We start from the raw sequence: 25631 nt of genomic DNA, 5'->3' as shown, positions 1-25631 counted from the left end.
TCCTTTCTTCCAATTTTGGTCCAATATTTACAAAGTAGTTATTAAAGCTTTCAACTACTTCCTTTATGTTGTCATTATGTTTATTTCCGTCTAAGAAGTAATGGGGGTAATCCCTCTTAATGCCATTTTTAATAATGCTATTGAGAATGCCCCATGTTGCTCTCATATTATTTTTGTTTCTGTCCAATAATTCACTGTAATATTCTTTTCTACATTATCGTAGTATGTTTGTTAACTTGTTTTTATACTTTTTGTACTTCTGCCTCTGTAGTTCTTTGTACTATAAATTTTCTATATAGCGTATTCTTCTTCTTACAAGATTTTTTTAATCCTTTTGTCATCCATGGTTGATTATTCTTTCTCTGTTTACTATTGAGTTGTCTCCATGGACAATGTTTGTCATAAAGTATTATGAACTTGTTTAAGAAATGTTCGTATGCTTCATCAACCTCTTCTTCATTGTACACATTGTCCCAACCTTGCTTTTGTAGCTCAGTTTTGAAAGCAATCATCCTCTTCTCTGTGCACAGTCTTTGAAATGTCCTTTTGTCTTCCGGGTTCTTTTTGCAGTTTCCATCATATATTGTAAAAACTGGCAGATGATCACTAACGTCGGTTATAAGGAAACCACTTGTAGTGTTATTATCAAAATCATTAGTAAAAATATTATCAATAAGCGTGGCACAGTGTCCTGTGATTCTGCTTGGCTTTGTAATTTTAGGATATAAACTGATGCTGTACATTGTATCAATGAAGTCATCAATAAACTTTTGCTTGTTTGGGTTCAATAAGTCAATATTAAAGTCACCGCATAAGAAAATTATTTTTTTACCATTGTTCATGTAAGTTGCCTTAATCCATTCTTCAAATGTTTCTATACTTGACTTAGGTGATCGGTATATACAACTAATTACTATGTTTTTGCTATTTTCCTGACATATTTCAATGGTAATACATTCTAAGATATTATCTATGGCAAACGACATGTTTTTTTAACATTTTGTAGTTCAGGTTCTTCATCACATACACAGCTACTCCTCCTCCATTTTTGTTGGTTCTGTTAATATAGTTTAGTTCATATCCTTCCAGATCAAAATCTATTCCTTTTTTATCATCAATCCATGTTTCTGTGATTGCGATCACTTTGAAGGGTTCGTTGATGTGTTCCAAAAAGTTCTTAATGTTGTTGTAGTTTGCATACAAGCTTCTGCTATTAAAATTAATAATTGACAATTTGTTGTCACTTTTAATGTTGCTATTATGTTGCTCATCCGTGTAATAAAAACAATTATTACTAATGTGGGGGAAAAAAATTGTATCTGGATCTATATCGTTTTCCAAATCCTGGTTTTTGTGCTCTTTGTTGCAGAAGTTTTGTAGTTCCATATTTCCTTGCTCAACAATCTTTGATGTCGTTTCAATAATCTCTATAAGTGTAGATGGATGCAGACCTGAATCTAAGTCTTCTTTTTTAGTCGCCCCTTGCAGTGTAGTAGTGTTGATGTTGAATTTAGGTGCTTGTTTTCTGTCAGAGTCCATTATCATCGTTGTTGTGGAAGCTGTGTAAACTTAAAATTTTTCCAGGTCTTTGATGTCATTGACAACAATTACTCTTGCTTCTGGACCTCCATTCAGCTTGATGTAGATTTTACAGTTGGCGCTCCAAGTTCCCTGGATTTTTCCCTGCTTTCTCAAGTCGCGTGCTTTCTTGGCGATTCCAGCATTACGTTTAGTGAGATGCTCATTCATGTACACATTTGTTCCCTTCAGCTTCTTTCCCTGTCTCAGCAATGCCATTTTAGATTTTCTGTTTACGAATTTCACGAGCACGACTGGAGTGGGGTTGTTGTCTCTTCTGTTCAGTGGGATGCATGTTTCGATGGTATTAATGTCGATTTCAATTTCCTTTGATTGCAGGAAGTTGACCACTTGCTGTTCTGCCGAGACAAGATCCATTTCATCTGGTTCACCTTCATTATTCACAGCTTTCGCATAGGATCTTGGTTTAATTCGGTGCCCTGTCACGATGATATCATTCATTCGTTTATCCTGCTCCATTTCATCTATGATATTCCACAGCATGTAGTTTTCTTCTTGGAGGGTCTTCATTTATTGGCGCATATCTTCTTGAAAGGTCTTCAATTGTTGGCACATATCAGAGACTTCATTTTTTCTGGTGATGATTTGAGTTTGCAGACTTTCAATATTTTGCTGCAGACTTTTCACATCTTGTTCCATTGCTTTTTTCTGATATTTTTTTATTTTTTTAATTTCTTCTTTCATTTCAAGGAGTATTTTTAGTAGTACTCCTTGTTCCCTATCATGTCCTGTGTCCAGTCTCAAAACTTGGTTCCAGTTGTGTCCTGTGTCGGCTGACAACGAAGGCTTCGGGCTTTCAGTCTTCCCTTTAGCTTTTGGCATAGCGGCAGATCGATGACGTCAGTGCCTCTTGTGTCCTAAACGGCAATTACTTTAGCAACTTGCAGCACGTTTAACTTGGTTGTTCCAACAATGCGTACCTTGTGTTGTTCACAGATCAATTTGAGGTGTTAGTCTGTCAACTTATGACACTGCGACGTTGGAAGCACTTTAACAGCTGTAAACGCTAGGCAACCGCTTTGAGCTGCGGTAAGGCGCCGATGGCTTGAGGCAAACGTCTCATCCAACTTGCCTTATTTCAGCGTATCAGTGCCTCACAACTGACCAAAATGAGGTCAAGGATGCCAGGTTACTCTCCTGTGGCTGTGATCGCAAATCAGTGGTCAAAATCTTCAGAATAAACAAAAACTCCGGTAGCAAAAGCGGAGCCTTTTTCTTTTGCGTCCTTTCTCATGATTAACATGTGTGATGACTGTATTATGCTGATAGTATATATTTGTACCATGAATTGATTAACGTGGACCCCGACTTAAACAAGTTGAAAAACGTATTCGGGTGTTACCATTTGGTGGTCAATTGTACAGAATATGTACTGTACTGTGCAATCTACTAATAAAAGTCTCAATCAATCAATCAATGGCAATCAACTGTTGGCACAATGCTACATTCTTCTCAGAGGAGCTTCATCTCCTGTCTCACTGATGGGCTGCCCTCTCTGAGAAGCTTCATTTCATCTTTGAACTTCTTTATATCCTCAAAAAAATAATTTGTCTTTCTGTGATTACAGACATTCTTTATTTGACTTTTCCTATCTAGTTTCCTAGAGCAGTGGTTCTCAAATGGGTGTACGCGTACCCCTGGGGGTACTTGAAGGTATGCCAAGGGGTACGTGAGATTTTTTTTAAATATTCTAAAAATAGCAGCAATTTAAAAAATCCTTTATAAATATATTTATTGAATAATACTTCAACAAAATATAAATGTAATTTCATAAACTGTGAAAAGAAATGCAACATTGCAATATTCAGTGTTGACAGCTAGTTTTTTTGTGGACATGTTCCATAAATATTGATGTTAAAGATTTTTTATTTTATTTTGTAAAGAAATGTTTAGAATGAAGTTGATGAATCCAGATGGATCTCTATTACAATCCCCAAAGAGGGCACTTTAAGTTGATGAAATCTTTGTGGAAATCTTTATTTATAATTGAATCACTTGTTTATTTTTCAACAAGTTTTTAGTTATTTTTATATATTTTTTTCTAAATAGTTCCAGAAAGACCACTACAAATGAGCAATATTTTGCACTGTTATACAATTTAATAAATCAGAAACTGATGACATAGTGCTGTATTTTACTTCTTTCTCTTTTTTTCAACCAAAAATGCTTTGCTCTGATTAGGGGGTACTTGAATTTTAAAAAATGTTCACAGGGGTACATCACTGAAAAACGGTTGAGAACCACTGTCCTAGATCTTAGTTTTACTCATGTTTTCGTCAGTAATCTCATATTTTGCATCAACATGTTCACATCATGCCTCAGATCATCGGTTTCTTAGAACTCAAATTTCTGATCCCGACCGTACTAGGCTGAGAGGTTTGCTCCCTAGAATATGTTTTATTGTTGCTAAGCAGCCAACTAAAAGCTGTCACTAGCTTTGACAGCTAGTGACACTTTCAACTAGAGATGTCCAATAATGGCTTTTTTGCCGATGTCCAGCTCTTGATTACTGATTCCGATATCAACCGATACCGATATATACAGTCATGGAATCAACACATTATTATGCCTAATTTTGTTGTAATGCCTCGCTGGATGCATTAAACAATGTAACAAGGTTTTCCAAAATAAATCAACTCAAGTTATGGAAAAAAAAATGCCAACATGGCACTGCCATATTTATTATTGAAGTCACAAAGAACATAATTTTTTTTAAACATACCTCAAAACCGCAGCTGGGAATTTGGGACATGCTCTCCCTGGGAGAGCATGAAGAGGTTAAGGTGGGCGGGGTCGGGGGGGCGTGTGTTTATTGTAGCGTCCCAGAAGATTTAGTGCTGCAAGGGGTTCTGGCTCATTGTTCTGTTGTGTTTATGTTGTGTTACGGTGCGGATGTTCTCCCGAAATGGGTTTGTTATTCTTGTTTGGTGTGGGTTCACAGTGTGGCGCATATTTGTAACAATGTTAAAGTTGTTTATACGTCCACCCTTAGTGTGACCTGTATAGCTGTTGACCAAGTATGCATGCATTCACTTATGTGTGTGTGAAAAGCCGTAGATATTATGTGATTGGGTCGGCACGCAAAGGCAGTGCCATTAAGGTTTATTGGCGCTTTGTCCGTGTTCACAGGGGTATTTTAAAAAGTCATACATTTTACTTTTTGAAACCGATAATTTTGAAACCGATGCCGATATTTTCCGATCTTACATTTAAAAGCATTTATCAGCCGATAATATCGGCACTCCAATATTATCGGACATCCCTACTTTCAACTGATATCGTACCTTACTTTCAACTGATATCGTACCTTACGCCTGTCACTCTTTGTGTGATCCAAAACAGTCCAAACTCCCATAGCGCCTGGTTGCCCGGTTACCGATTTGCGCTCGCATTTCAGCTAGTTAGCGCACAGCAAGCAGCACAATCATGTCGCTTATTATTGTAAATCTGTGCCTCCCGCCGAGCAGAATTTAAATCGAAAATGTTGGCCTGCTGTCCAGCATCTGTGGTCACGTTCAGTATTCATGAAAGCTCCAAAATCCAATTGTTATGTAACAATCAGATTTAAAAGGGGCTATCCCGCCCTCACGGCTTCTCGCACGTATTAACGCATTAGCTTTAGGTGTTGTTAGGTAATAAGAGCCATTTAGATGGCTAGCGTTAGCTGTCATTGAATATATATTCCATCATAACATGACTGAAAATCGTTCGTTGCTTCTTTCGGACTGCTTCTTCTTTTGTATGCGCGCACATGCTCCTCATCATGTTGACGAAACATGGTGAGTGAACAACAAACATTTTATTCGGGCCTGTAAAAAAACATTTTATGACATAAAAACTTTGTAAAAAAATATAGACAATTATTATATGTTTTTTGTTTTGAAAAACATAACGGTGAGGAAATTGCAAACAGCACCTTTAACACTGTGGTTTAACAATTAGATTTAGCATTTAAATTTAAGGTTCACATCTTAAAATTTAGGACTAACATTAAGATATAACTAACATTAAATGCAACCTTTACATTCATCATTTAATATATATATATCAAATGTGAAGAAAATGTGATAAATATAATAAACTTGAGCTAAATATGGAAAATACATTATCTAGAAAAGTGTGATTGAAAAGGGACAATCTGTAGAAAATTGATGGTTGGAGAACAGTGCTTGTATGCGACATTTTCACAGTTTTCATGCGAGAGACAAAGAAGAATTCACTTGAAAACTGTGAAAATGTTGGATACATGCACTGTTCTCCAACCATCTATTTTCTACAGATTGTCTCTTTTCAATCACACTTTTCTAGTTAATGTATTTTCAATATTTAGCTTCAGTTTCTCACATTTATCAAATTTTCCTCACATTTGATGTATACCGTATTTCCTTGAATTGCCGCAGGGCATATAGTATGCGCCTGCCTTGAATTACTGCCGGGTCAAACTCGCTTCCCAAAATAATTAGCATGTCAATCAATCAATCAATGTTTACTTATATAGCCCTAAATCACTAGTGTCTCAAAGGGCTGCACAAACCACCACGACCTCCTCGGTAGGCCCACATAAGGGCAAGGAAAACTCACACCCAGTGGGACGTCGGTGACAATGATGACTATGAGAACCTTAGAGAGGAGGAAAGCAATGGATGTCGAGCGGATCTAACATGATACTGTGAAAGTTCAATCCACAATGGATCCAACACAGTCGCGAGAGTCCAGTCCAAAGAGGATCCAAGACACAGCAGCGAGAGTCCCGTTCACAGCGGAGCCAGCAGGAAACCATCCCAAGCGTAGGCGGACTAGCAGCGCAGAGATGTCCCCAGCCGATACACAGGCGAGCAGTACATGGCCACCGGATCGGACCGGACCCCCTCCACACGGGAGAGTGGGACATAGAAGAAAAAGAAAAGAAACGGCAGATCAACTGGTCTAAAAAGGGAGTCTATTTAAAGGCTAGAGTATACAAATGAGTTTTAAGGTGAGACTTAAATGCTTCTACTGAGGTGGCATCGCGAACTGTTACCGGGAGGGCATTCCAGAGTACTGGAGCCCGAACGGAAAATGCTCTATAGCCCGCAGACTTTTTTTGGGCTTTGGGAATCACTAATAAGCCGGAGTCCTTTGAACGCAGATTTCTTGCCGGGACATATGGTACAATACAATCGGCAAGATAAGATGGAGCTAGACCGTGTAGTATTTTATACGTAAGTAGTAAAACCTTAAAGTCACATCTTAAGTGCACAGGAAGCCAGTGCAGGTGAGCCAGTACAGGCGTAATGTGATCAAACTTTCTTGTTCTTGTCAAAAGTCTAGCAGCCGCATTTTGTACCAACTGTAATCTTTTAATGCTAGACATGGGGAGACCCGAAAATAATACGTTACAGTAGTCGAGGCGAGACGTAACAAACGCATGGATAATGATCTCAGCGTCTTTAGTGGACAGAATGGAGCGAATTTTAGCGATATTACGGAGATGAAAGAAGGCCGTTTTAGTAACGCTTTTAATGTGTGCCTCAAAGGAGAGAGTTGGGTCGAAGATAATACCCAGATTCTTTACCGTGTTGCCTTGTTTAATTGTTTGGTTGTCAAATGTTAGAGTTGTATTATTAAATATAGTTCGGTGTCTAGCAGGACCGATAATCAGCATTTCCGTTTTTTTGGCGTTGAGTTGCAAAAAGTTAGCGGACATCCATTGTTTAATTTCATTAAGACACGCCTCCAGCTGACTACAATCCGGCGTGTTGGTCAGCTTTAGGGGCATGTAGAGTTGGGTGTCATCAGCATAACAGTGAAAGCTAATACCGTATTTGCGTATGATGTCACCTAGCGGCAGCATGTAGATGCTGAAGAGTGCAGGGCCAAGGACCGAACCCTGGGGAACTCCACACGTTACCTTAACGTAGTCCGAGGTCACATTGTTATGGGAGACACACTGCATCCTATCAGTAAGATAAGAGTTAAACCAAGACAGGGCTAAGTCTGACATACCAATTCGTGTTTTGATACGTTCTAATAAAATATTATGATCGACGGTATCGAAAGCAGCGCTAAGATCGAGGAGCAGCAACATAGATGACGCATCAGAATCCATCGTTAGCAATAGATCATTAGTCATTTTTGCGAGGGCTGTCTCCGTGGAGTGATTTGCCCTGAAACCGGATTGAAAGGTTTCACATAGCTTGTTAGACGCTAAGTGTTCATTTAACTGCTCCGCAACAATTTTTTCAAGGATTTTTGAAATAAAGGGAAGGTGAGACACCGGTCGGTAATTTACCATGAGGTCAGGATCGAGGTTAGGTCTTTTAAGAAGAGGATGAATAACCGCTTTTTTGAATGCTAGGGGAACAGTGCCCGAGGAGAGTGATAAGTTTATAATATTTAGCACTGATGGACCTAATAATACAAAGAGCTCCTTGATCAGTTTCCCAGGAAGAGGGTCAAGTAAACATGTTGTCTGTTTTATTCCATTTACACGTTGTAACAATTCCTCTAATGTTATTTCCTCAAAACGAGAGAAACTATTTTGGAGGGCAGTATCCGCCGTATATACAACCGTGTCAGTGTTAATAGAACCCCGTTGTAGCTGAGACGCATTGTCTTTAATCTCCTTTCTAATGACTTCAATTTTCTTACTAAAGAATTGCATAAAGTCATCAGCTGAGTGGGTTGAGCTACTGGAAGGAGTCCCTTGTTGGGTTAGCGATGCTACCGTACTAAACAAAAATTTAGGATCGTTTTTATTACGGTGGATGAGATTTGAGTAATATTTAGCTTTAGCTAAGGTAAGCATGTGTTTATAAGTTATTAAACCATCACTCCATGCTTGATGGTGCACCTCAAGTTTAGTCGTGCGCCATTTGCGTTCCAGCTTTCTACATAATAATTTCTGAGCTCTAGTTTCTTCTGTAAACCACGGGGTGCGCTTTTTTGGAGCCTTAACTTTAGCGGTGCTATGTTATCAATGGTTTCGCGCAGGGCGTCGTTAAAGTTGTTAGTGAGGTTATCAATAGAGCCCACATACTTTGGGAATGGTGCCATTACCGAGGGCAGTAGGTCAGCAAGAGTTGTCGTTGTAGCTGTATTAATGTTGCGGCTGCTATAGCAGTTATTATTATTATTAGTTTGACGAACATGCGTCTGAACCTCGAATTTTATAAGGTAATGATCAGACAATACTTTAGTATACGGGAGTATCGTAACTTTGGAAACGGTGATGCCCCTGACAAGCACTAGGTCTATCGTATTACCGTTGCGATGCGTGGGTTCATTTATTATTTGTGTGAGACCACAGCTATCAATTACAGTCTGGAGCGCTACGCACGGTGGGTCCGATGGGGTATTCATATGGATATTAAAGTCCCCCATTATGATTATATTATCGGCGTGTGTCACTAGATCAGCAACGAACTCTGAGAATTCATTAATAAAGTCCGAATAGGGCCCTGGGGGGCGGTAGATAACAGCCAGGTGTAGAGGCAGCGGTGTGACAGACCTCATAGTAAGCACCTCAAACGATTTATATTTATTATTTATGTTAGGACTAAGGTTAAAGTTTTCGTTGTATATTAGTGCAACCCCCCCACCCCTTTTGAGCGGACGGGCAATATGCGCATGTGTAAAGTTAGGAGGACATGCCTCATTTAGCGCAAAAAAGTTGTTTGGTTTAAGCCAGGTTTCGCTGAGACCGATGACGTTAAGATTGTTGTCTCTGATAATATCATTAACTAACAACGTTTTAGGAGACAATGATCTTATGTTTAAAAAACCTATATTATAGGTAGTGGGCTGTTTTAGGGAGTTTTTGATCAAATTATCCGTAGTAGCAATATTAATAATGTTGTGTTTATTATGCCCGGTGCATTTAGTATAGTTACGACCATATCTAGGAATTGATACGACAGGAATTTTCCGATTGTTTGATTGTTGCTTTGATAAACTGCACGCATCATGGTTAGCCACCTCAGTAACGGGGATTTTCCGATTGTTTGTTTGTTGCTTTGATAAACTGCACGCATCATAGTTAGCCACCTCAGTAACGGGGATTTTCCGATTGTTTGTTTGTTGCTTTGATAAACTGCACGCATCATAGTTAGCCACCTCAGTAAAACACATGTCCAACTCTGAAACACTCAAAGCTTAGTATTACCGCCTGGTCAAACTCGTGACGTCACGAGTGACACTTCCCCTGTAATCATTTTCAAAATGGAGGAGGCTGTTTTCAATACCGGAAATTTGAAATCGCATAAGGGAAGAAGATTAAGAGCTAATCAGTAGGATTTAAGGTCCAAGCTTACATCACACTCAAATTTTTACTGCATACCTTTGGTAAGTGCCGGAGTGAGAAGAGGTTTTAAAATAATTAGCGCATGCTTACTTTTACCGCATGATTTTGGAAAACGCATGAGTGAGATGAGGTTTTAAATTAATTAGCACTCCGGCGGCAATTCAAGGAAATATGTTACATTAAATGATGAATGTAAATGTTGCATTTAATGTTAGTAATATCTAAATGTTAGTCCTAAATGTTAAAATGTAAACCTTAAATTTAAATGGTAAATCTAAATGTATTTGAGCGTGATGTTGTGTTCAACCTAGCAATTACAAGGGGAGTGGGAAGTTTTAGGATGTAAACAAATTGTTAGTCTGAATGTTTGAGAAAAAAAAATAATAATAAAAAAACTGCATGGGGCTACAAAGAGTGGAATTCTGAGAAACCTTGTTTTTTGTGGGGGGTTTTAAATGTCAAAAATAGACAGCCCGAATGTTTTGACATTGGAATGATTTGAATTGTCGGGTCGATCCATTCATTCATTTTTCTACCGCTTGTCTTTCGAAGGGTGCCAAGGGGGCTGGAGCCTATCCCAGTTGCACTCGGGCAGAACACAAGGTACACGCTGGACGAGTCGCGACACATAAATAAAAAATATGGAATTTTGGCAAAAACAAAAAAAATATTATCGACTTCAAAAAGAAAATCCAGGGCCGGGAGGTGGCAGTACAAGTACCTGGGAATCCACTTGAACAGCCGACTGGACTGGAAGGACAACAGCAAAGCTGGATACAAGAAGGGCATGAGCAGACTCTTTTTCCTTAGCTTAGGTCCTTTAATGTGTGCAGCAAGCTGTTATAGATCATTTTTCAGTCTGTCGTGGCCAGTGCCCTGTACTTTGCAGTGGTTTGTTGGGGGAGCAGCACCAGCAAAAGGGACTAATACCGGATGGAAAAACTGATCCGTAAAGCCTGCTAAACTATTGGCACACAGTTGGAGGCGTTTGTGTCAGTGAGGGACAGGAGGACACTGGACAAACTGCTCGCCATCATGGACAATCCAGCCCACCCATTCCACCAGAAAATTGAGGTACAGCGGAGCTCATAGTCCAACAGGCTCCTTCAGCTTCATTCCCCCAGTGTTTGATTCAAGAAGTCCTTCATTCCGCACTACATCCAGCTGTATAATCACTCGCCATACAGCAATGGATGATATGTGTCTATTATCTGACCACTATGTTAGCTACCTCTCTTTGTTCATAATGTAATTTTCTACTGGATCTACTCTCTATTTTATGCTGCCCTTTTTTTGCTGCAGCTGTTACATATATGGTAATATTGAAAATGATAATTGGAATTTGTCATATATTGTATGTATTATATAACAATATATCAGTATAATATACTACATATATAATATGTAAATATTACATATGTTATATTTTATATTGCTATTTTGGTACATTTTTTGTCTACTTAATACCTGCATTATCCTTTTCATGCTTACCTTTTACATTCTTTGTAACTAAGCAGATGTGTGGAAAGGTCCTGGGCATGACGTTAAAGTGTCCTGTGTATGATGTTAAAGTGTCCGGCAGTGGAGGCTCCTCTTTGGGGTCTTGGGGCACTAGGAGGTTAACCCCTTTAATACTGTTACCCCAGTTGGCCCTTGGCAAAGGCCTAGTACCAGACTGCCCCCTAGCCAGGCATACAGTGAAGAATGGCGTAGCAGGCAGAAAATGGTAGTTTTAAGAACTACCACAACGGCTGCGATGGCGGGAGAAGGCTGCAGCAGAAAAGGGTCCCCAGTCGTCTTGGGAGTCCATGCCACTGGACGCTGACCCGATTCTGTCAAGGATCGTGTGGTGACTGTCTGTGCACCAGTCTCCCCACACTAAACTAAGTCACGCACAGGCATCCTCCATGGAGAGATACACCCCTACCAGGAGGATCGTCATACTCGTTCGAGTGACCGCCGACGACTTTGTGGAACAATTTCCCTTGTGGATCAAAGTTTGTCTGTCTAAACTGAACGAGAACTCATTGTTATGGGAAATATGTAATTTTGGGAAATTTCGATTTTGCGTTCATTATTTGATTAGCTATGTTTTGTGTTGGAATGATTTGAGAAATGTGGATATATTAAAAATTCTCAACATTACTGGGCATTTTTGTTGTTCAGAATGTGAAATGACCGAAACTGTGGAAATTTTGGAGATATGGTATGATAAATAGATATCGAAAACCTCTATGAAAAGTAAAAACAAAGGACGCAGATTTCCCTCGCCCGGACGCGGGTCACCGGGGCCCCCCTCTGGAGCCAGGCCCAGAGGTGGGGCACAATGGCGAGCGCCTGGTGGCCGGGCCTGTACCCATGGGGCCCGGCCGGGCACAGCCCGAAGAGGCAACGTGGGTCCCCCCTCCAATGGGCTCACCACCCATAGCAGGGGCCATAGAGGTCGGGTGCAATGTGAGCTGGGCGGCAGCCGAAGGCAGGGCACTTGGCGGTCCGATCCTCGGCTACATAAGCTCGCTCTTGGGACGTGGAACGTCACCTCACTGGGGGGAAAGGAGCCTGAGCTAGTGCGCGAAGTAGAGAAATTCCGGTTGGATGTAGTCGGACTCACTTCGACGCACAGCAAGGGCTCTGGAACCACTTCTCTTGAAAGGGGCTGGACTCTCTTTCACTCTGGCGTGGCCGGCAGTGAGAAGCGACGGGCTGGGGTGGCAATTCTTGTTGCCCCCCCGGCTCAAAGCCTGCACGTTGGAGTTCAACCCAGTGGAACTCCAACCCAGTGGAACTCTCAATTACTCGAGGGAGTAATGGAGAGTGCTCCCTCGGGTGATTCTCTTGTTCTGCTGGGGGACTTCAACACTCGTGTTGGTAACGACAGTGAAACCTGGAGAGGCGTGATTGGGAAGAATGGCCGCCCGGATCTGAACACGAATGGTGTTTTGTTATTGGACTTCTGTGCTCGTCACAGTTTGTCCATAACAAACACCATGTTCAAACATAAGGGTGTCCATATGTGCACTTGGCACCAGGACACCCTAGGCCGCAGTTCCATGATCGACTTTGTAGTTGTGTCATCGGATTTGCGGCCTCATGTTTTGGACACTCGGGTAAAGAGAGGGGCGGAGCTTTCTACCGATCACCACCTGGTGGTGAGTTGGCTGCGATGGTGGGGGAGGATGCCGGACAGACCTGGCAGGCCCAAACGCATTCTGAGGTTTTGCTGGGAACGTCTGGCAGAGTCTCCTGTCAGAGAAAGTTTCAATTCCTACCTCCGGAGGAACTTTGAACATGTCACGAGGGAGGTGCTGGACATTGAGTCCGAGTGGACCATGTTCCGCACCTCTATTGTCGAGGCGGCTGATCGGGGCTGTGGCCGCAAGGTAGTTGGTGCTTGTCGTGGCGGTAATCCTAGAACCCGCTGGTGAACACCAGCGGTGAGGGATGCCGTCAAGCTGAAGAAGGAGTCCTATCGTGTTCTTTTGGCTCATAGGACTCCGGAGGCAGTGGACAGGTACCGACAGGCCAAGCGGTGTGCAGCTTCAGCGGTCGCAGAGGCAAAAACTCGGACATGGGAAGAGTTTGGGGAAGCCATGGAAAATGACTTCTGGATGGATTCGAAGCGATTCTGGACCACCATCCGCCGCCTCAGGAAGGGGAAGCAGTGCACTGTCAACACCGTGTATGGTGCGGATGGTGTTCTGCTGACCTCAACTGCGGATGTTGTGGATAGGTGGAAGGAATACTTCGAAGACCTCCTCAATCCCACCAACACGTCTTCCTATGAGGAAGCAGTGCCTGGAGAATCTGTGGTGGACTCTCCTATTTCTGGGGATGAGGTTACTGAGGTAGTTAAAAAGCTCCTCGGTGGCAAGGCCCCAGGGGTGGATGAGATCCGCCCGGAGTTCCTTAAGGCTCTGGATGCTGTGGGGCTGTCTTGGTTGACAAGACTCTGCAGCATCGCGTGGACATCGGGGGCGGTACCTCTGGATTGGCAGACCGGGGTGGTGGTCCCCCTCTTTAAGAAGGGGGACCGGAGGGTGTGTTCCAACTATCGTGGGATCGAACTCTTCAGCCTTCCCGGTAAGGTTTATTCAGGTGTACTGGAGAGGAGGCTACGCCGGATAGTCGAACCTCGGATTCAGGAGGAACAGTGTGGTTTTCGTCCTGGTCGTGGAACTGTGGACCAGCTCTATACTCTCGGCAGGGTTTTTGAGGGTGCATGGGAGTTTGCCCAACCAGTCTATATGTGCTTTGTGGACTTGGAGAAGGCATTCGACCGTCTCCCTTGGGAAGTCCTGTGGGGAGTGCTCAGAGAGTATGGGGTATCGGACTGTCTTATTGTGGCAGTCCGATCCCTGTATGATCAGTGTCAGAGCTTGGTCCGCATTGCTGGCAGTAAGTCGGACACGTTTCCAGTGAGGGTTGGACTCCGCCAAGGCTGCCCTTTGTCACCGATTCTGTTAATAACTTTTATGGACAGAATTTCTAGGCGCAGTCAAGGCATTGAGGGGTTCCGGTTTGGTGACCGCAGGATTAGGTCTCTGCTTTTTGCAGACGATGTGGTCCTGTTGGCTTCATCTGGCCGGGATCTTCAGCTCTCACTGGATCGGTTCGCAGCCGAGTGTGAAGCGGCCGGAATGAGAATCAGCACCTCAAAATCCGAGTCCATGGTTCTCTCCCGGAAAAGGGTGGAGTGCCATCTCCGGGTTGGGGAGGAGACCCTGCCCCAAGTGGAGGAGTTCAAGTACCTAGGAGTCTTGTTCACGAGTGAGGGAAGAGTGGATCGTGAGATCGACAGGCGGATCGGTGCGGCGTCTTCAGTAATGCGGACGTTGTACCGATCCGTTGTGGTGAAGAAGGAGCTGAGCCGGAAGGCAAAGCTCTCAATTTACCGGTCGATCTACGTTCCCATCCTCACCTATGGTCATGAGCTTTGGGTCATGACCGAAAGGATAAGATCACGGGTACAAGCGGCCGAAATGAGTTTCCTCCACCGTGTGGCGGGGCTCTCCCTTAGAGATAGGGTGAGAAGCTCTGTCAACCGGGAGGAGCTCAAAGTAAAGCCGCTGCTCCTCCACATCGAGAGGAGCCAGATGAGGTGGTTCGGGCATCTGGTCAGGATGCCACCCGAACGCCTCCCGAGGGAGGTGTTAAGGACACGTCCAACCGGTAGGAGGCCACGGGGCGGCTAGACGAAGTGGCTGGGGAGAGGGAAGTCTGGGCTTCCCTGCTTAGGCTGCTGACCCCGCGACCCGACCTCGGATAAGCGGAAGAAGATGGTTGGATGGTAAATAGATACCCTGACTTTTTTGTAGATCCCCTGAAATTTGTGTTGTGGTTAACATGGAAGCAAGGGAAAATGCTAGTGTCTTTTAGAATGTGCATGTGTTAAGTTAGCCATCATGTCGTGAATGTGTTGATGTTGAAATAAATTGCGTAAGTTGAGAAATGCGGAACCTTTTTGGTTTTCCAATGGGAGTGTTGGTGCGGAGAAGTGGAATTAAAGATAGAGTGATGATGATTGTTGCTCATGTAAGTAGCCTGCATGTCCTGAATGAACTGAACATGTTCATGTTAGAATGATTTGAATAGGTTAAGAAATGGAAAAAAAAAAGTAGTTTTGGGCGTAATAAAAAGGATTGGAGGAATTATGTTTAATAACTAAGCACTCCGATGGGTAAATAATAAACACATTGAAATCGGATTTTCTTTTATTTCACCCACACAAAATAAAAAGAACGATAAAAAGTTTACAATTCAGCTTTGACTGCATATTTGGAAACATACCATGTTCGCTTTCACATTAAAAATAATCTTAAAAAAGGGGAGCGAGGGCGGGGTCGGGGTCAAAACTACAACACAGAAAAAAAGGAGAAAGGAGGGTGGAATAACAACTTTAAAAACAAACTTAGCACTGATGATGCGTTGGCCGAGCAGCATTTTTTGATTTAAAAGCCAATTAAAATGAGAGCCAATGACAGTCGAGTATGTTATCATTACCTGCACCAAAGTGTCGAAAAGAAAAAAAGATATAAAACAACACAAACCACACCTATGCTGTCTGATAATTGGAACTGAACTTCTTAAAAATATTCTCTAGAATTAAATAAAAGCTGTATTTAAAAAGAAAATACATGTAATGTACAACCAGTTTGTTTTTTTCCTGCAGTGGCCTCTTGATGAAGTCTTTTTCTCCAATAAACTCAAATGGAGGGGGGGGGGGGGCAGTTATGTGTCGAGGTTGGCTAAGAGTCATAGTCTTCATCGTCGTAGTCCTCATTTTTCGGCGGCGCGGGGGCAGGTGGGGGCGGAGCCGTGCTCATCATGGACGGGTGGGGGGCGAAAGCCACATGGCCGTGGGGCTGGGCGGGCGCCATGATGCCCATGTGCATGTGCTGGGGGTTGTTGGTGCTGTAGCGAGAGACATGTCGAGGTGGGATTGTTAAGTAGCTGCAATGCCAGTGGTGTGGTGTTCTCTAACTGAGTACCACTTGTGGTAAACAAACTCCATTTTCTCTTTTTGCCCGAAAAACACCAAAATATATTTTTTTCTGCATCTACAAATGGGGTATCCAAACATTTAATACCAAGAGCCGCATAAAGGAAAATCAAAGGATGAAAATGGGGTGGCATTTTTATATTTTACATACAAACCAACCTGTATACAATAAAAGTGGAAACTGCATTTTTTTTATTTTATTTTGCAGTCTCTAAGAACCCATGTTTTCCCTTTTTTATGCATTTTAATTTGTAATATACGGCAAGTATGAGGTGGCTAACAATTAACAAGTGGCTAATGGGAGTTGTCTATATCTCCCAAAAAGGCTTTTAAAAATTGTCCAAAGACGGCCAACAACATTATTTAAATCATATATTAGAGATATTGTTAATATATGTACTTTAGTGGTGCCGCATTCCAAGGGAGGTAATTCACTAATGCAGCTATTGACGTACTGAGCTGCTGCATTGTCTCGGAGTTGGTGAAAGTTTGTTCTTGATTACAAATCATGCCTGTCATTTGTATAGTGGAAGTTTGTAGCCTTAAGGAAGAAGTTGGACAACTTTGACACTTAAGGGCAAGAAAGACGCTCATTTGCACCCAACTTCTTTGTGTTTACCTGCTTGAGGATTATGATTCATCCTTCATCTAAACAGGAAGATATAAACATCCCATCACGTTTTCTTCTATAGACATTGTACAGCAAGTAATTGTTTTATTATGTTAGTGTTTGTAAATACTTATTGCCTCGTCCCGTGTGGCTCAATTGGTAGAGCGGCCATGCCAGCAACTTTAGGGTTCCAGGTTTGTTTCCTGCTTCCACCATCCTAGTTACTGCCGTTCTGTGCTTGGGCAAGACACTTTACCCTCCTTGATCCCAGTGCCACCCACACTGTTTAAATGTAGCTTAAAAGATGTAAATAATGGGTTTCACTATGCAAAGCGCTTTTGAGTCTCTAGAGAAAAAACACTGTATAAACATCCATCCATCCATCCCTTTTCTGCCGCTTATTCCCTTTGGGCTCACGGGGGGCGCTGGTGCCTATCTCAGCTACAATCGGGCGAAAGGCGCGGTACACCCTGGACAAGTCGCCACTTCATCGCAGGGCCAACACAGATAGACAGACAACATTCACACTCACATTCACACACTAGGGCCAATTTAGTGTTGCCAATCAACCTATCCCCAGGTGCATGTCTTTGGAGTTTAGTTTAGTTCGAGTTTAGTATTTTTCTTCGGTCAGTGGTCAACAAAATACAGTTTTACATAAACAGTTGCACATCCATACATTGACAATGTTACAGACCGAAAGTGTTTAGGCTGAAGTCGAACACTTATTGCGTCTAACCCTATAAACCAGTGGTTCTCAAATGGGGGTACGCGTACCCCTGGGGGTACTTGAAGGTATGCCAAGGGGTACGTGAGATTTTTTTTAAATATTCTAAAAACAGCAACAATTCAAAAATCCTTTATAAATATATTTATTGAATAATACTTCAACAAAATATGAATGTAAGTTCATAAACTGTGAAAAGAAATGCAACAATGCAATATTCTGTGTTCACAGATAGATTTTTTTTGTGGACATGTTCCATAAATATTGATGTTAAAGATTTATTTTTTTGTGAAGAAATGTTTAGAATTAAGTTCATGAATCCAGATGGCTCTCTATTACAATCCCCAAATAAATAATAAATAATAGATGGGTTGTACTTGTACAGCGCTTTTCTACCTTCAAGGTACTCAAAGCGCTTTGACACCTTTCACACACACATTCATTTAATAGGGCAATTTAAATTGATGATTACTTTTATGTGCAGAAATTTCTCTTTATAATTGAATCACTTGTTTATAGTTTTTAGTTATTTTTATATCTTTTTTTCCAAATAATTCAAGAAAGTCCACTGCAAATTTAATAAATCAGAAATTGATCACATACTGCTGTATTTTACTTCTTTATCCTTTTTTTTTTCCAACCAAAAATCTTTGCTCTGATTAGCGGGTACTTGAATTAAAAAAAAATGCTCATGGGGGGTACATCACTGAAAGAAGGTTGGGGAACCCCTGCTATAAACAATGTCAAATACAAGATGAGATTCCTAAAACTATGAAATTTCCTTTAAACAACAAACACTTTTCAATGATATACACAGTAAGGACATGTGAAATATACCTGTACATGTATTACTTAAACCTTTTTACCAATAATATACTATATACAAACAATTATACTTCCATTATTATTTATAATCCACATTTAGTTTGTAATTAACATTGATCATAGTATTAATTACTGTGTATCAAGAGTGATATATTTTTCTGAGACATCGTGTGTTTTTTTCAAATGTGTGAATGAACATTTTAAGGAATCATCCAAGCTGTTCCACAGATGAACCCCACTGACCGAAACACATCTACTTTTTAAGCTAATTCTTATTTTGCGTTTATAATGACAGATGAACTTCTGAGGTCATAGGTCATGAGGTCTCCCTGGGTTTAAACCTCTCCTGTAGACACTGAGGCAGCATGTGGTTATGAGCTTTATACGTCACTGCTATGTGTTAAAAGTCAACAAGATCGTGCAGTTTTAATGTTTTAATTTAATAAACAGAGAATTGGTATGGTCATAATAATCTGCATAATTTACAATTCTTATGACTTTCTTTTGAAGTAAAACATAAGAGTTGATGTTTGATTTGTAATTGTTAACCAAGATTTCAACATAATATTTGTGATATGGAAGTACAAAATAATTATATAACATGTTAAGAGTCTTTTGATTTACAGTTAAATTTATGTAACATAGCAATAATTTTTGCCATCTTTGTCTTGAATATATTTATGTACAGTTTCCAATTTAATTTGTCATCTATATAGATTCCCCAAAATGTTGTTGAATACATCCTTTCTATCTCCATATATTCAATTAACGCGCCGGCTGTATGTTTAAAATTACCAAAATGCATAAATAGGTTACATAATACGCTATTATGAATGTGCCTGTTACTACATTACATGTATACTTACAGCATGTATATAACGCGTTGATAGGTTTGCTGATGTTTTAGAGCACCTTATTGGCAGAGAGAAAACCCCATTACGTCCATTGTTAACAGACTCTTGCTAGCATTTATTTACCAATTACAATGCATAAAAATGAAATATGTGTGCCCTGCGATGAGGTGGCGACTTGTCCAGGGTGTACCCTGCCTTCCGCCCGATTGTAGCTGAGATAGGCGCCAGCGCCCCCCGCGACCCCGAAAGGGAATAAGCGGTAGAAAATGGATGGATGGATGGATGGATGGATCAAATAAGGAATACGAATGTTTCAAAAAAATGCAGTTCCACTTTAAGAAGTTCTAGAGTGCATCCAGAAAGTACTCACGGCGCTTCACTTTTCATTTTCTTATGTTCCAACTTTTTCTCAAAATGGAATACATTCATTTTTGTCCTTAAAATTCTACACACAATATCCCATAATGACAATGTGAAAATAGTTTTTTAAAGATTTTAGGCAAATTTATTACAAAATAAAAAAAAAAAATCACATGTACATAAGTACTCAGTCTTTGCCATGAAGCACAAAAGTGAGCACAGAGGTATCCTGTTTAAACTGATCATCATTGAGATGTTCCTAAAGCTTAATTAAAGTCCATCCGTGGTAAATTTAGTTGAGTAGACATGATCAGTAGGACAACAAACCTTATCACACAGCCAAGATATCAGAGGAATGGCTTCAGGACAACTCTGTAAATTAACTTAAGTGGCCCAGCCAGAGCCCAGACTTGAATCTGAAAATCTCTGGATATATCTGAAAATGGCTATTTACACTTCCCATCCAACCTGAAGGAGCTTGAGGTGCTGCAAAGAGGAATGGGGGGAACTGACCAAAGATAAGTGTGCCAAGCTTGTAGCATTGTATTCAAAAAGACTTGAGGCTGTAATTGATGCCAAGGGTGCATCAACAAAAAACTGATAAAGGCTGCAAATACTTATGAAATTGTGATTTCTTCTTGTTTGCATTTTTATACATTCAAATAAAGCTCTAAAAAACATGTTTACATTGTCATCATGGGATATTCTATAGAGAATGTTGGGGGGAAAATAATGTATTCCATTTTGGAATAAGGCCGTGACGTAACACGCGGAAAAACCTAGACCATACAACACCAACATACAACCTTATGTTGTAGGCAAATAAGAATTGTCTTCACATTACACGTTTTGCTTGTTTTTCCATTTTTCTAATTATAAAAAATACATGTGTTATTTTTCTTTTTAATACACTAACTAGTAAATAAATGTCAACAATAGAGTCAATGGGAGTCGCTCTATTCAACCTATAAAGCGCTCATAAAAAACATCATCCAAACACCTCCATCATCATTTTATATACATTTTTCAGTATATATGTAACATAGTAACAGGCACATTCATAATATTTACATATTTTGATCAATTTTAAGAATACAGGGGCATAATAATTTCACATATTGATTATAACATTTGCTTTTTCCTTCAACAACACTACTAATCATGACAGACTTTATGAGAGCCAGCGAAGACTACTCTAGGGGCAAATGACGATCCAAATATAAATATAAGGAGAATGAGTTACAAGTTTAGAAAAAGTGTGCTCATTGGATCTAACTTTAGTGAAACAAGCATCATGGTGCTTGCATATTGTTTAAAGGGGAACATGACTTTTTTTTTGGATGTTTGCCTATCGTTCACAACCATTAAGAAAGACATGATGACAGATGTATTTTTTTAACGCATTGTAATTCACAAATAAATGTAAAAAAAGGTCCCTTAAAGTGAAGCCAATGGGAGCTCCTTTATTCCGCCCAACAAACACAATAGAAAAACATCCAAAAACCGCCAACAATACTCTATTTACATTTTTTGACTTGAATATTAACCAAGTATTAGTGATATTATTATTATATAAGCGCTAACACAGACAAAAGATTTATAGCGGTGCTGTGATCACGAGCTTGTGTGCCAATGTTTACATGATTGACTGATCAGCTGCTTGAAAAAAATACGTAAATACCAAATTATTATAAATGTGCCAGTTAGTACGAGGGCTGTAAAACATAAGATTAATTCATTTGTAACCATTCTTAATCGACTCCAAAAAATACATTTAAAAAAATGTATTTATATGATCATCTACATTGTTGATGTAGATGGTAATATCTGCTGTACAGGGATACACTTTAGAAAAGAGAAGTGTTGGATACTTCTCTTGTCCTTTTCGACTTTATTAAATGTTTGGAAAGCACTTAATTAAACAAAACTAGTTTTCTTTTAAGTACTATAGAAATTGATCAGAGATGTACATCTATTTTATCGAGGAATGTAGTTAATCACAGAACTGGCACCCAATGTCGTTAAAAAAGTATGCATTTTGATTCAAAAATGTTTTAATCAAGAATTGTTTCTGAATCGAATCATTACCTACTTTAATCGAATTGTGGCGTGGCCAAAGCTTCACAGCCCGAGTTACTACATTACATATATATTTACATCATATTTATAAAATCCTAATGAAGTGTTTTATTGTTTTTAAGGGCTTTATAGGCATAATTTATTGACTTCCATAGACTCCTTTGTAAGCGGATATTTGAAATGCATTAAAAAAATACATCCATTGTCTGTGTGGAGTTTGCATGTTCTCCCCGTGAATGCGTGGGTTCCCTCCGGGTACTCCGGCTTCCTCCCACTTCCAAAGACCTGCACGTGGGGATAGGTTGATTGGCAACACTAAATTGACCCTAGTGTATGATTGTGAGTGTGAATGTTGTCTGTCTATCTGTGTTGGCCCTGCGATGAGGTGGCGACTTGTCCAGGGTGTACCCTGCCTTCCGCCCGATTGTAGCTGAGAGAGGCGCCAGCGACCCCCGCGACCCCGAAAGGGAATAAGCGGTAGAAAATGGATGGATGGATCCATTGTCATGTCTTTCATAATGATTGTGAATGATAGGCAAATTGCAAAAAACCGTGCAGTTCCCCTTCAACAGGAAATACAACACTACCAACATAATAAAACTATCACTTACTGTACCATATTTGCTCTTACTGGGATCCCGAATAATAGGATGTTTCCCATTTAGATAAAGAAGTATTCATATTTCAACAGAAAGAAGGTTTAAAAAAAAAAAAAAAAAGTTGCCACGGACAAACTTCTTTTTGTGTCCTCTCCATCTCAAGGATGGAGAGGACAAAACGGATGTCACAGATGAGCAACTTCTCAGTTTGTGGCTACAAACTTTTATTATCCGGGTGAGAGGCATGATTTATTAATCTAAAAATAATTTAGAGGCGATCATGATGCAGTAACACAAACTATATATACGAGTACGCAAGGGGCCTAGATCTTCCTGCAAAAAGCAGATACGAGCAAAAAACAACAACTTTGCAATGGAATAAATCCCAATACTTCATCAAAAAAAGATTTGTCAAGTGATATTAAGGATTATCCGTCAGAGTTCCCAGACTATCTTGTGTTCCGACGTCATTCTACACAACAAAACAGATGGAAACTTTAAAAGGCATGGAGGCCTAAAACTGTGTGTGTGGCTGGGTCAAGGAAAATGGTATCAAGACTCTCTTGTACAATTATAGATCGTTTTTGCTCGGGCAAAGCTGCATTTTAAGATTCAACTTTGCGTCTTGTGTCTATGTAAACAAACCTGCACCCGACAGCTTGACACCTGTGACTACATCTAACAAAGTAACAATTATTGAATAATCACCATATTTGATTTGTCTTGTTATCTATCATATGTACTCAGACACATTTGTGTATAATATAAACAAGAGGGGAGATGTAGAAGTACCTTTCCTGAAAATATTATTGACTCTGCCTTTCTGATTTCAGTTTGTTAAAAATTTAAATACAAATAATATCAAGACAATAATTTGATGGGAAATACTAAATGAGTAAAGTATATTAAAAATAGATCAAACAAATCTTTGATACAGTGATCCCTGCAAACGTGTGCATTTTTCGAGTCTGCTCCTTCGTCCTTTGTTTTCATCTTTAGTAAAATCTTGCACTCTTTCGCCCTTCTTGATTACCTCTCAAGGAACTCTGAAGAAACTATCTTTTTTTCCATTTGAACGATTCATACAGCTGAAAACAAAGCAAGCATAGGGCATTTTTTTTCGAGAAAGGCTAAATGCCACCTAGTATCCAGACATTTTTTTTTTGAGAAAGGCTAAATGCTACCTAGTATCCATTGAGAACAGATGCTGCTTGACCACCATGCCTACTTTTAACGAGCCGGCCGTGACGTCGTTAAAGTTTAAGCAATACCGAGAGTACAGCCAGCTGGGTTTCAAAGTTGGTACCAAACATGGCACCCTGGAGTTACACGATAGGCTTTTTACCAATCATTTAGGAGATTGTCTGGCCATACAATCTCTGATTGATCATAAGCCCCTCACGTGCCTACAAGGCGCCATGTTTGATACCAACTTTCAGATGGATTGGCCATACGCTCTCTATCCACGGCTCTGCCACCGGTGGTACGCGGGCTCCATCTAGTGGTACTTTTATAAATCCACAAAATTAGATGAATTCAAATACACATTTCTTCAAACTTTCTTAATCCACAAGGGAAATTGTTGATCGTAATCACTTTATTAGAAGAAAATATTAAAAAGAACAAAAATTATTTTGTTGACATTGCATTTAAAGCAAATTGCACGTAGAGGTACCCAAAAATGATGGCACTTGCAAATGAGAAATATTTTTAGGTGGTACTTGGTAGTACTAGCATTGCTGTAGTCCAGGGGTGTCAAAACTTTTTCCAATGAGGGCCTACCTACAGAAAAATTTTATGTTTCGGGGCTACTTCGATACAATTTGTACATTAATAATGCTAAAACCAATCCAATGTAGGTCAGCGTAATAGAGCTGAACAAAACAGCTGAGCTATGTGTAATTGTGTCATCACTGGTAATATAACTAAAAAATTGCCAATTCATTTTATATTTATGATATGCTAAGGGTCGACTAAAAAAAAACAAGCTCGGGGCCAGAAATTGTTCCGATGTCACACTTTGGACACCACTGCTCCTGAACACTAGTTGAATTAGGAATGGTTTAGGAGTTCATACCTGTGGAATTTGGATGCAGCTTGCAGATTTGTGCTCGACTGAGACCCGTCCTCTTCATCACCGTCTGTCTCGCTGTCCTCGGAGTCCTCCTTAAGGTTGAAAAATGTTTAGAAATTGGAAGAGATGGAGTGACGATGGTGCAGAAAACGCTTCCAACCTCCTGCTCCGACTCGGTGCCGGACAGCTTCTTGTCCTTGCCCTTGGATCCCGATCCACCGTTTTTGTGACCAGACCCACGCTTTCGACCACTGAGGGCAAAAAAATTTGTGAAGTTGGATAAACGGATGGATGGCTTTAGACTGCTGGCATCAATACCGGCGAGAGACTTTGTCGCCCGATGCCTCGGCGTGGTTTTCGTCCCCCTCTCCCTGCATGTCGGGCACGGTTGCCACCAGGTCTTTCAAGAAATCAAACTGCTGCTCCAGTTCGATGCACTGCTTCCTACGACACACAGGGCATTGTATTCTTGCTTAACTTAAAAACCATATGAGTTGGGAAATAGTGTTAGATGTAAATATAAATGTAATACAATGATTTGCAAATCATTTTCAACCCATATTCAGTTGAATATGCTACAAAGACAACATATTTGATGTTCAAACTGATAAACATTTTTGTTTTGCAAATAATCATTAACTTTAGAATTTGATGCAAGCAACACGTGACAAAGAAGTTGGGAAAAGTGGCAATAAATACTGATAAAGATGAGGAATGCTCATCAAACACTTATTTGTAAAATCCCACATGTGTGCAGGCTAGTTGGGAACAGGTGGATGCTATGACTGGGTATAAAAACAGCTTCCCAAAAAATGCTCAGTCTTTCACAAGAAAGGATGGGGCGAGGTACACCCCTTTGTCCACAACTGCGTCCATAACATTATCAAAAGGTTCAGAGAATCTGGAGCAATCACTAAACACAAGCGGAATGGCCGGAAACCAACATTGAACGACTGTCACCTTCGATCCCTCAGACGGCACTGTATCAAAAACCGACATCAATCTTTAAAGGATATTACCACATGGGCTCAGGAACACTTCGGAAAACCACTGTCACTGAATACAATTCGTCGCTACATCTGTAAGTGCAAGTTAAAGCTCTGCTATGCAAAGCGAAACCCATT

General features: G+C 40.5%; 1 protein-coding gene across 4 annotated transcripts in view; it reads right to left on the bottom strand.

Moving 5' to 3' along the window:
• Window positions 1-25631, bottom strand: part of drap1 (DR1-associated protein 1 (negative cofactor 2 alpha)) — a 38247-nt gene that overhangs the window by 7667 nt on the left and 4949 nt on the right. For 3 of the 4 annotated variants that reach the window (XM_061913829.1, XM_061913830.1, XM_061913832.1), the window contains exons 4-6: window positions 24826-24951; window positions 24668-24758; window positions 24511-24599 (exon numbers count right to left, since the gene is read on the bottom strand). In XM_061913829.1, coding sequence (XP_061769813.1) covers window positions 24511-24599; window positions 24668-24758; window positions 24826-24951 — 306 coding nt within the window. Of the gene's footprint in view, window positions 1-15573; window positions 16292-24510; window positions 24600-24667; window positions 24759-24825; window positions 24952-25631 lie in introns of those variants that run through there. The other variant, XM_061913831.1, reaches the window with a different exon arrangement.

The sequence above is a fragment of the Nerophis ophidion genome, linkage group LG10 (assembly GCF_033978795.1).
Source record: "Nerophis ophidion isolate RoL-2023_Sa linkage group LG10, RoL_Noph_v1.0, whole genome shotgun sequence".
Classification (NCBI taxonomy): Eukaryota; Metazoa; Chordata; class Actinopteri; order Syngnathiformes; family Syngnathidae; genus Nerophis; species Nerophis ophidion.
The sequence above is the reverse complement of the archived record's forward strand: the minus strand, read 5'-3'. Positions and strand labels throughout refer to the sequence as shown.